Source organism: Carassius auratus, unplaced genomic scaffold (genome assembly GCF_003368295.1).
Source record: "Carassius auratus strain Wakin unplaced genomic scaffold, ASM336829v1 scaf_tig00216160, whole genome shotgun sequence".
NCBI lineage: Eukaryota > Metazoa > Chordata > Actinopteri > Cypriniformes > Cyprinidae > Carassius > Carassius auratus.
This window is the reverse complement of record NW_020528434.1, coordinates 11,629-23,937: the sequence shown is the minus strand read 5'-3', so window position 1 is coordinate 23,937 and position 12,309 is coordinate 11,629. Positions and strand designations below refer to the sequence as shown.

At 35.8% G+C, this 12,309-nt stretch overlaps 1 protein-coding gene across 2 annotated transcripts in view; it reads left to right on the top strand.

Moving 5' to 3' along the window:
• mtor (mechanistic target of rapamycin kinase) overlaps positions 1–11,818 on the top strand; it is a 154,974-nt gene extending 143,156 nt beyond the window's left edge. For both annotated transcript variants that reach the window (XM_026262449.1, XM_026262450.1), the window contains exons 56-58: positions 10,770–10,850; positions 11,008–11,113; positions 11,296–11,818. In XM_026262449.1, the coding sequence (XP_026118234.1) occupies positions 10,770–10,850; positions 11,008–11,113; positions 11,296–11,311 (203 nt within the window). In that variant the 3' untranslated portion in view covers positions 11,312–11,818. The remainder of the gene's footprint in view (positions 1–10,769; positions 10,851–11,007; positions 11,114–11,295) is intronic.
• Positions 11,819–12,309: the final 491 nt, after the last annotated feature.

Sequence of the window (12,309 nt, the reverse complement as noted above, 5' to 3'; positions counted from 1 at the left end):
CATAGAAAACACATTGACAAGAAACAGAGCAAAATATCATTCAAGCTGTAAACATATGTTCAATAACACAAAGCTGGAAAGGGCCCAAAAGAGTGCATCTACTGCTGCTAAAGACACTGAAGATACCAAAGATATCCATGTCAAGAGGCCAAGAGGATCCCAGCCCTAGAAAGCTTTGTGCTTTATATGAGAAGATGAGAGTGCAATGTCCCCCTTACGAGAGGCAATTAGGATGAAACTTAATGAAAGAGTCAATGAATGTGTCAGGAATCTAAGCAGCATGAAGCTCCTTGCAAAGTTTATTGTTGGTGATGTTGTATCACAGGAATTTAAATACCACCCTGCTTGTCTCGTTGGACTGTACAACAGAGAGCGAGACCATCTCAATGCCATCAAGCAAGAGCAGAGCCTCAAAAGCTCAGCTTTTGACTGGTATCCCTCTATTTGTTCAGAACTTGTCAGCTACATCACCGACATGAAGACCACAAGTGAGGGCACCGATGCAGTTATATTTAAGCTTACAGATCTAGCCTCCCTCTACAAGCAATGATTGCAGCAACTTGGTGTTGAATAACCAGATGTGAATTCAACCAGACTGAAGGAGCAGCTGCTTTCTAGCATACCTGAGCTAGAAGAACACAAGGCAGGACATGATGTACAGCTTGCATTCAAGAAGGACATCAGCTCTTTGTCATGGTTCCATTGCTGTGTCAGCCAGAGTCGCTGTTGCCTCTGGATCTGTTTTTATTGACATTCAGTATTAGTCGTTGCTCAATTTTTTATTTGGTGCACTGTCCGTTCAGCACCACAACTGTGCTAATTTATTAATCTTATTTTTGTTTCCCCACCTCTCAGTATGTTTGTTTAACATACTGTTTAATAACTGTTAGTTCCAATAAAAACCCTGTGTCCCTCAATGAACCCAATACATTTCAATGAGAAAATGTATAATTTAAAGATCTACATGGCGGGTGGCAGTAATCCAGAAAAATTGCCGCCATATTGAAATTTTATGTTGATGTGGGCGGTTTCTTGTCAAATGACCCTTTGAGACAGCTCATGGTAATTGTCATGCTTGTATCACCAACTAAATTATTTCTTAAAGGGTTAGTTCACCCAGATAGCAAATTTATGTAATTAATAACTTACAGTCATGCCCACAAATATTGGCACCCTTGGCAAATATGATCAAATAAGGCTGTGAAAATTAATCTGCATTGTTAATCCTTTTGATGTTTTATTTGAAAAAATTACAAAAATGTATCCTTTCATTGGATAATAAGAATTTAAAATGGGGGGAAATATCATTATGAAATGAATGTTTTTCTCTAATACACTTTGGCCACAATTAAGGACACCCTTTTATTGAATTATTTTTTAAACCTCCATTTGCCAGTTTAACAGCTCAAAACTGTCTCCTATAATGCCTGATGAAGTTAGAGAACACCTGACAAGAGATCAGAGACCATTCCTTCATCCAGAATCACTCCAGACCCTTCAGATTCCCAGCTTCTCCTCTTCAGTTCACTCCTCTCATTTTCTGTAGGGTTCAGGTCAGAGGACTGGAATGGCTATAGCAGAAGCTTGGTTTTGAGCTCAGTGACCCATTTCGTTGTTAATTTTTAGATTCATCTGATCGTAGAAGCCGCTCCCATTTGAAGTTCCAGTCGTGTCTGATAACTGAATATGCTTTAGTTTGTTTTTGGATGAGCAAGGATAATTTTTCTTGAAACCCTCCCAAACAACATGTGTTGATGTAGGTTCTGTTTGACAATTTTTTTAAAGGTTTTCTGAACCAGAAACTCAACTATTTTCTGCAATTCTCCAGCTGTGATCCTTGGAGAGTCTTTAGGCACTCAAACTGACCTCCTCACTATGCATTAGGACGATATAGACACCACGACCTCTTCCAGGCAGTTTTCTAACATTTTCTGTTGATTGGAAATTCTTAGTTATTGTCCTGATGGTGGAAATGGGAATTGTCACTGCTCTAGCTCTTTTCTTAAAGGGACTGTAAGTAGGAATTACTCCCATCTAGTGGTGAAATTGTATTTTGCATTCAAACTTATTTTGCTCTCCAGCGCCTCGCTTTTTCAAATGCGCGTTGCATCTACGGTAGGCGATATGTACTAAAAAGCTTTGACAGGAGTTTTCCTTCAGGTGAACAGGTGTGTTATTTCAAACAAACTGCAACATGAAAACTAACAAATGAATGTTAGAGTATGAATTACTGACTGTGGAAAACATGAAATATTGTAATTAGTAGTTATGTCGTCTTTATTCGTTATATTTTCTGAATTATGTGCATTGTTAGATGTCATCATCAAACACTGACTTACATGTCGAGAAGAAAACAGGCCAATTCAGCATCTCTTTTGAAATCTTTATCCAGCATTAGCTCTTTCCACCTAGTAAAAGCTTCCCCGACATTAACTCTTGTTTTCTGTAATCTACGGTCACATTTCCTTTTACGTTCTATTTTTGACTGTTTTGGCGACGATGTTTTCTTCTCCTGTGGCGCGGCATATGTATGGTCCATAATAAGAATGCAATCCAGACTTTTAAACTTGCTGGTGCAGTTTCAAGCGCCTCTCACTGCTCTGCACCTACGTTTCTGGCTCTGACCGAAAACGCGTTGTGGAAACGCGTTGGCTTAGTACGTTTTGTCCCTCTCTGCTATTATAGTTTTGCAAGATGGCGGAACTACATGGAAGCCTCCGTCGACCTACCCGTCCCATGTATATAAAGATAATAAATTCTTCATTTACGAGGATTAGTTTAAACATTTGCATAGGTATTTATACACCATTGAGGGCATATTTATGAATAAAAATATTGATTTTAGATAATAAAATACTTAAAAAGTTACTTATTGTCCCTTTAAAGCCACTTCACCAATTTGTGAAGCTCAATCATCTTTTGCTGCACATCAGAAATATATTCTTAGTTTTTTCTGATTGTGATGGATGATTAAGGGCATTTGGGCTTTGTTTTGCCTCCACTTTATATTTCTTGGAACAGGAAGCAATGGCTGGATAGTTTCATGTTTATAATCATGCTGGAGTGCTCAAAATTGTGAATATGAATGGGAATATACTTCAGAGATATTTTACTCATAAGAATTTCTAGGGGTGCCAATAATTGTGTCCAATGAGTATTTGAGAAAAACATAAATTTCATAATGATATTTCCCCTCCGTTTTAAATTCTTATTATCCAATGAAAGGATACATTTTTGTGAATTTTTCAAATTAAAACATCAAAAGGATTAACAATGCAGATGAATTTTCAAATCCTTTTTTGATCATATTTGCCAAGGGTGCAAATATTTGTGGGCATGACTGTACCTTCATGTTGTTTTAAACCCGTAAGACCTCCGTTTTATCTTTGGAACACAGTTTAAGATATTTTAGATTTAGTCCGAGAGCTCTCAGTCCCTCCATTGAAGCTGTGTGTATGGTATACTGTCTATGTCCAGAAAGATAAGAAAAACACCATCGAAGTAGTCCATGTGACATCAGAGGGTCAGTTAGAATTTTTTACAACATCGAAAATAAATTTTGGTCCAGAAATAGCAAAAACGGCGACTTTATTCAGCAAAGTGTTCTCTTCCGTGTCTGTTGTGAGAGAGAGTTCAAAACAAAGCAATCTGGATATCCGATTCGCGAACGAATCATTCAGTTCACCAAATTGAACTGAATTGTTTTAAACGGTTCGCATCTCTAATACGCATTAATCCACAAATGACTTAAGCTGTTAACTTTTTTAATGTGGCTGACACTCCCTCTGAGTTCAAACAAACCAATATCCCAGAGTAATTCATGTACTCAAACAGTACACTGACTGAACTGCTGTGAAGAGAGAACTGAAGATGAACACCGAGCCGAGCCAGATAACGAACAAAACATTGACTCATTCACGAGTTGAGATAATGCTGAATAAAGTCGTTGTTTTGCTTTTTTTGGACTAAAATGTATTTTCAATGCTTCAAAAAATTCTAACCGACCCTCTGATGTCACATGGACTACTTTGATGATGTTTTTCTTACCTTTCTGGACATGGACAGTATACCATACACACAGCTTCAATGGAGGGACTGAGAGCTCTCGGACGAAATCTAAAATATCTTAAACTGTGTTCCAAAGATAAACTGAGGTCTTACGGGTTTGAAACAACATGAGGGTAAGTTATTAATTACATAAATTTGCTTTCTGGGTGAACTAACCCTTTAAGCCTAATTGCTCCACTAAGGTGGTGGCCATCTTGAAATATGGCCGCCATCTTGAAATTTCAAGTAGCTGTAGGTGGCTTATTGTCAAGTCACCCACAGAGACTGCTCATGCTAATTTTCATGCTTGTATCACCAAATAAACCACTATAACACTTAACTGCTCCACTAAGGTGAAATCTTGACATTTTTAGTTGCTTGGACAATTTTCATGTCAAGTGACCCGAGAGTCGAGAAAACTACTCACCATATCCACTCAAAAAGGGCTATAATATTGATGGCCAGTTATAGAGATGGTAATCATACAAAAGCGCTATAAAGTCAATAATCACACTCTATTAAAGGTCCCATTTTTCGTGCTTTTTTGAAGCTTTGATTGTGTTTACAGTGTGCAATACGTGTTCATGTTTAGTGTGTAAAAAAAACATAGTATTTTACACACAATTCGCCTATCTGTATACCGCTGTTTTCACAGTCATAAAAACGGCCTGATGTCTTCCTTGTTCTATAAAGTCCCTCCTTCAGAAATACATGACAAGTTCTGATTGGGCCTCCTGGAAACGCGATTGGGCTAGTTTTGGACTAGTTTGAGAAGCAAAACGCAAAAAGACCACTCCCCCCTGTCTGTGTATTCATGTGGGCTGAGGTTAGTCAAAAAACTGTTTTAGTGATGTCATTACTGCAGGAACTAGAGGGATGTAGTCCAAACGGGTCGTTTTTTGTAGGCAAATTCTGTTAAATAAAATATCTCGCTTGGCATTTAACTTTGAGGTTCCAGAATTTTACAGATATTATTTATACTCTAACAACAACAATACACACAAACTAAAGTTTAAAACATGGGATCACGAAGAACGGGACCTTTAATTTAGCTAGCGTTCACATTGATAGCTGTGATTACACAGTAATAAAGAGCTGATTTGCGCTCAGATAGATGTTTATTATTCAGATACAGAGATATTCAACATAAAACACACTCACATATATAAAAAATTGTGAAAAAGAAAAAAAAAGAAAAAGGTGATCGCTAAGTTACACCTCAATCACATGACAAGTGCGTCACAGCGCACATCACAAGCAATCACAAGAGAGCACCAGTATTCAAATAAACAATCTTACGCCTATCTTTGACTTTTTCTTTTTGTGGATGATATTCTTTTTGTGACACTGTACGCTACAAACCATGTGGTTTTTTCACAACCAAGACGCAGTTTCTGAGCATGAATAATTCCATATCGGACACAAACAATTAAACAAAGGAATTATCATCCATATTAAAACGTTATTGCTTTGTTGGACAAAAAGTGCTCCATGAGATGTCATTCAGTGGACCCTTACCTTCCTAACTAAACCGGGATTTACAGCTGTGGATGTGTTTTGCTTTTACAACGAATCTTGTATGTAATGCATTATTATTCTTCATGTTTTGATGTGTACTGCTTACACAAATCTACCAAATACATTCTTTATAAGCTTTCCATTGAAAAACAATGATCTGTCTTCGATGCTTAAGGCTTAGATCTTTATAATGATGTATAGTTTGTAGACTTGTGCCGGTATTTGGTAATGCGATATATATTACGATAATGAATATGCACAATATTGTTATCTTGGACACGTATAAATACAGCAAATAATAATATATTACAAATTATTCAGAATTTGAAATGCATTTTAAGAAAACTATTCCAATCTGGTCAAAATGCACAACACCGCAGCGGCATGTTGCTTGAAAGTCGCTGTGTGCGCTGATGTAAACAAGCACGTAAGAGAAGCACGTAATAGAAGCACATGAGGAACACGTGAGGGACGCATTGAATGAAAGCACATTCATTCTCTGACAGTAGATGGTGTTAAACTGCAGAGAATGCAGTCCTTACCCTGGAAACCCCATATATAAACCAGCTGGACTACTTTCTAAAACATATTTTAATAATTTTAAATAGCCATTCAGATTTGTGCATCTGCGATGATGTTCATCTTACATATTGGTCTTTATAGTTCTTTTGCACTTTAATCTGTGCAAAACGATATATATTTCTGAATTGCTTTATTTTATTTAAATGTTGAATTATTTTTTTATTAGAAAAAAGTTATTTAACCTATTATAGTATATTATACTATATTTTGAGCACTTTTTAAAACTAAATTTCAATACCGTAATAAAAGCATGAGCAATTCATCGCAACAGGAAAATTTGATATCCCTAATAGTTTGTCAAGATCAAATTTGTTCCATTTCATTTAATCTATTTTTAAACATTGACACTTGCAAACAAGGAGACTTCAGTACGACAACGTCCAGGTGCATGTTAACAGGCTAAGAGATGCATTCCTGTGTGACATAAACATGCATTTATAATTATTTCATCACCATATGAACATTCATGTTTACCTGAAAAACAGTAGAAATGGTTCGCATCAGGCATAAAATGAAAAGTTTTGTTTTCCATTGGTTTTAGCACAAAAAGTTATTAAAAGTATTTTCAGCAATTAGAATTGCATAAATAATGTTATGAGATAAGTGGGTTTTAAACATTGGTTAACGAATTAAAAAAATGTAACACTTTTTATTGGGTTTTTTTTCATAATTAATGTAAGGAAATTATTATTTTAAAGAAGAATCGAATCTAAAGATTCTAGTTGCTTTAATTGAACTGATTCTAAATTTAATTAGTTTATACTTCATCAACTGTTCGTCCAGCGAACATAGAATTCAGTATATCCTTACAATTCTGTTTATATTACTTCATGGACAATGAGAATACAAACATAATGATAATTTATAAGCTACGAGCTAGGTAGCACAGGATCTGGGCAAAGTTTAACTTTAAAAATCACCACACAAAACAATACTTCTTTATAAATCACAAACACACATAGTTACTGAAGAGAATGATAGCGGAATTTCTATGAAGTCCCAGGAGTTATTCATTGGATTGCACCAAGAAAATCACAAAAGCAGAGATTTGTCTTATCTCTACTGCTTAAGATCAATCTGCACTTATTTCAGCAAGAAATTAAGTTTCTTTGTTTTACTTGCATTTGCACTGAAAAGCGGGGTTCAGAAGAGTTGGAGTTCGCTTGTTGCCTCGTCTCAGGGAATCCCAGGGCCTCATTTTGTTGCAGCTCTGTCGTTTGAATGACGTCTTTTGAGAAAACCTTCCTGGTGATTGGTTGGTTGCATGGTTAAGTAGGAGTTTTAAAATTTATTTAGAATTTTCGTTGTTTGCAAGATTTCGAAGATTCTTGGCAGTCACAAACTTTCAATGAAGTGTTTTGAGTTCTGGATGACAAGAACGCTAGCAGCATGTTGAAGTAGGTAGTTCAAGCCATGGCAAAGAAGGAAGCGCACTGAATTAGTTCAGGCATTGGGGTTTTATCCAAGCGGATTTGGTCCATCCCATGACGCGATCTTCCAGTGGGATGCAGTTGCATGGTGGAGCATGCATTCCTTAACATGACGCTTCAACTTATTACATGGGGGAATATCTTTGCAGGATTTTGTTTAATAACTTCTATAATGTGCCATACTACACACAACATTCAAAATACCATCTTTTCATTAATTTCAAAATCTTGCAAAGATCACAGCCATTCGTTCAACACTAAACTTGGCATATCTTATGAAAGGGAAACAGGTCAATTTAGCTCAAAGGGAATCATTTAAGATTTTAAAGGGAATTTGAACAGAATCACTGTTTCACGGCTGGTCACGGAGACGCCCTGCGATTCAGTGAACTAGCCTTTTAACATCAAATCTGCGCTGGATACTAATATCCAAACTATAGTGAAACACTATCAATTAGCACAGTAACAAGATCGGCAGTTTAAGATATTTACTTGTAAGCACAAAACACAAGATACTTCTCTTTTCAATATGAATAAGGCTTTATTAGATAAATCTAAGACATATAAACTAATCTAACACATAAACGCACGCACACACACATTCACACAAGTTGTAGGAAGGTCGAAAGTTAAGGAAAGATGAGTTTAAGAGAATGGAAATAAGGAATCCCAAGTTTACAGCAATACGTTAAATTGCATAGACATGAACAACCATCAATCACGTAATTAGCCCTTGCATTGAGTTCCTCAATGTGACTAAAATTATACTAGATACACCAGCACAACAAATATCTGGGGATACGTTGCCTTAGTTTCCTGTGAAAGGAACTCCCGTTGAAAGGGGTATCCCGGTGTCGCTGATTGGCTGGAAGTTCAGTAGTGAAGTGACGTCTTGGGAAGCCCGTGGTTGTTGGGCGTTGACTGAAAGTGCAGAGTCGTGTGCGCTGGTTGAAGTTGAACTGGCATCCGAGGTCAGGCGTCGGAGACTCGACGTTACAAAACTTAACTCAGAACACGAAACTCAAACGGAAAATAAAAGAAATAAAGTTTGACGAGACTAGGTTGTGTTCCTTCTCATTGTGGCATAGAAGCAGTAGGCAGGCACGCTGGAACCGCGCTCAAAGAACAATGACGACTAACCGCATGGCTAGATGCTTATAGCTAAAGCTAGGTAGCAAAGCTACAAGCTAAAAGCTAAGAGCAGGCATGACTGATAGCACGAGCAAGGCTGGAACTAAAAGCAGACTAAAAGCCCGCATGACTGATAGCACAAGCAATACTAGACTAAAAGCCGACATGGCTAATAGCAGCAGCTAGACTAGAACTAAAAGCAAAAATTTAATCGTATCCAAAGTATTTAAACTTTCTTGTTGGCCACCCCTCAAATGTTGCCTTGACCAATCAGATATGTTCTTGGGGTGGGTATCATAAATCATTTGTTTATCTTACCAAGCATGTGGTTCTTGCCTCACAGGGTCTAATTTTGGACATGATTCCTATAACATGATTATGATATATTTTACAAATAAATGATTGTCAGGACAATATCAAGCAAGAAAATGTGATTATTTCAATACTAGACATGACTATGTATCCTATAGTTATCAAAAGACATACACAATAAGTGATTAAACATGATAGTCAAATGTGTGGGTTACACGTAAATGAATATGGAGTTAAGCAATGGAATGATTCATTCATAAGTCTTTTTTGAGTTCATTCTGGTCCATATATAATGTATAAAAAGGGTTTCTTTGCCATTCTCTGGCAAAGGACTTTTCTGTGAAGACAAAGGTTTAAAGCCCTTCCCCCTTAGGAATTTCAGTCTGGTTCTTCTGGGTGGGGGGAAGTCAATGCAAGTATTTAACTTGATCTCCTGGGTTTACATGTGATGTCCAGCGTTGCATTTCAATCACGAACAATAAATTTGACAATCTCTTCTTCAAATTAAAATTGTTAATAATTGTTCTATTGGTGTTAATGTTGAAAGCTGTTGTGTGAACAAGTTGGTTGGTTGGTTATCTTGCTTGGTTCTTGTGGCACTAGAACTGATTTATGACTTCCTGAGGAATTCAGCTCATGTTTCAATGCACACAGCTCTGATAGACTCTTTGATTTGTCTGATTCGACTCATTTCTGCTACACTTACACACTTTTAATAGCACTCTATCTGTCAAAAGGGGTTATAAAACATTGGTTAAAGTTGCACCGATTACATTGAACACATCAAGCATATATAAGCCATAAAACATATTACTTGTGAATATCGTTAACTGTTCAGATTTCTCAAAAGTTTTCCTTTTGAGATTATTTATTGAAAAATTAAGTTTGTAAGAAGAGTCACATGCAAGTCAAGTCATGGGTCAGACAAGCTGTATGGATCCTTTGTTGAGGTCCATTAATTATTAATGAGTCCTGCTGGGTTGGATCTTATGATCAAATGTTAACTCCTTTTGAGTAGATAGCAACACGGCTGACAGGTAACCAACTCAGGATGTTGACATCACATGATTAGCTCATGATTAGTTACTCTGATGAGCTGGAGTATTTCAGAACAGATGTCCTCTGTTGTTGTTATCTCTTCTTTTAATGCTGACATAGGTTTTTAGCAATTCCTCTCACTGACAGGAAATGGATCCAGACATTCTGAGCATTGTTCCCCTTTAGCTAATCATCAGTGCTGTTCAGATCGCAGATGGGAGAAAAGAGGCTCTTTTTATTACTTTGGCAGAGATAGCCGATTGTGCAGTTTATTTGTGTGTTTGTTCACTGAAATTTCCATAATTAACTACATCAAATGAATGTGTTAAATCAACAGCCCTAGTAATAATCTTATGCTTTATAATCCCCTTTATTTATATAGCTCTTTTAACTATACATATTGTGACAAAGCAGGGACAAAAAAAAGGCAGTTCATCATTTAATTCAGTGATGTCATCATCCAGCTCAGTTCAGTATAAATTATACCTGTGCAATCAAGTTGACAATTTCGCTTGAAATTAATATTCAAGTTGATGATATTGCTGGAAATTAGTATACTGTAAAACATAAGCACTTAGAGTACTAACATTTACTATGCTGCTACTCACGAAAATTCTCTTTGCTTAATCTGCATAATAATCAGTTATCAGTTTATGTGTTTCTCAGTGAGTTTATCTTTAAAATTGTAGCTTTATTTTTTTCTTCCTTCAGTTGGAGATGGCCTTGTGCAACCTGAAGCCTTGAACAAGAAAGCCATCCAAATTATAAACAGGGTGCGGGACAAGCTAACTGGTGAGCAAAACACTGTCATTCACGATCTGACCACAGAGCACTAAACACATACATTTCTAAGTGACTTAATACACAATTCTAGCACTAACATTCTTTATCAAAATCATCAGCTAGTAAGAAAAATAATGGATTTTTGTGAATGTGTATTTACTCCTAGGACGAGACTTTTCCCACGATGAGACTCTGGACGTACCAACTCAAGTGGAGCTGCTTATCAAACAAGCTACTTCGCATGAAAACTTGTGCCAATGTTACATTGGATGGTATGTTTTATTTTCCTGCTGAAAAAGTCACACAAATATTTGTTTATATGTTGTCTTTGACATGTTCTTATCAAATATTTTTTCTGAACCATGTTTTGTGGGGAGCTAAATGTTGAATATAATTGAATATAAATGTGTCATTTTTATATTGTTTACAAGAGTTTCTCTCTTTTTCTCTTTAGGTGCCCTTTTTGGTAGAGCTTCTTATTGTTCCTGCTTTCTTTTTCCTGTATTTTACTGTAAAATTCACCTGTGATGGTGATATAAACAGAGAGTTTTGAAGCTCAAGTTGATTTGGAAAAATGTAAGCATGTCTGAAAATGTAAGTTGTGCTTGTTGATCATTTTAATCTCTAAGCAACCTCAGAAAATTCTGAAGAATGTTATCTTGGAAGATGTTGTGCTATATGTGTATAACATTGTCAGCAGCAGTTTTGTTTTGTTATTTGTTTTGTTTTAAATAATTTGTACCAGTTTAGCTAATATTGCTCTGTTGATTGCCTGTTATTTTATTAAGAACTACCAAGAAATGCCCATGTCAAATCTAAAAAAGAAAAAAATGATTAAAGTTAAAATTAAAATAAGACACTGTTTCAAATAGAAATTGTAACTATTAATTGAGACATTTAAATGTAATATACAATAAAAAAAAAGTTGATGGGAGATTTACATGGCAACCGAATAATAAATGCTGTCAATATAATCTTATATTTGCTCACTGTCTTCTCCATTAGCAAGACAGCATATGTCAATGTTCCAGTTTTGCAGCAAAATCCATGTGTTGTAGCTCTGCTCAATGTTTGAAAAAAAAAAAACCTTCTTGCTATTATCAGAATTTATTTTAACTTCTATTCTACACTGATTAAAAAATAAATAAAAGAGCACCTTTCATGAGGGAAAAAGTGTAACTTCCTAAGACCTTTTTGTTTAGTTTTTTTTTTGTTTGTTTTTTTTTTTTTTTAGAAGGAAGTAATTCCAGATTAGAAAAAATAGTTATTTAACTGTCCTTTTTTTCAGTCTGTTGAATTGCTTTGCAAAACAAAGTTCAAGAACTACCAATTTCTTCATTTGATGAAATCTGATAATCTAAGCAAAAGAAACCATTGTACAGGTCCTTCTAAAAAAATTAGCATATTGTGATAAAAGTTCATTATTTTCCATAATGTAATGATAAAAGTTAAACTTTCATATATTTTA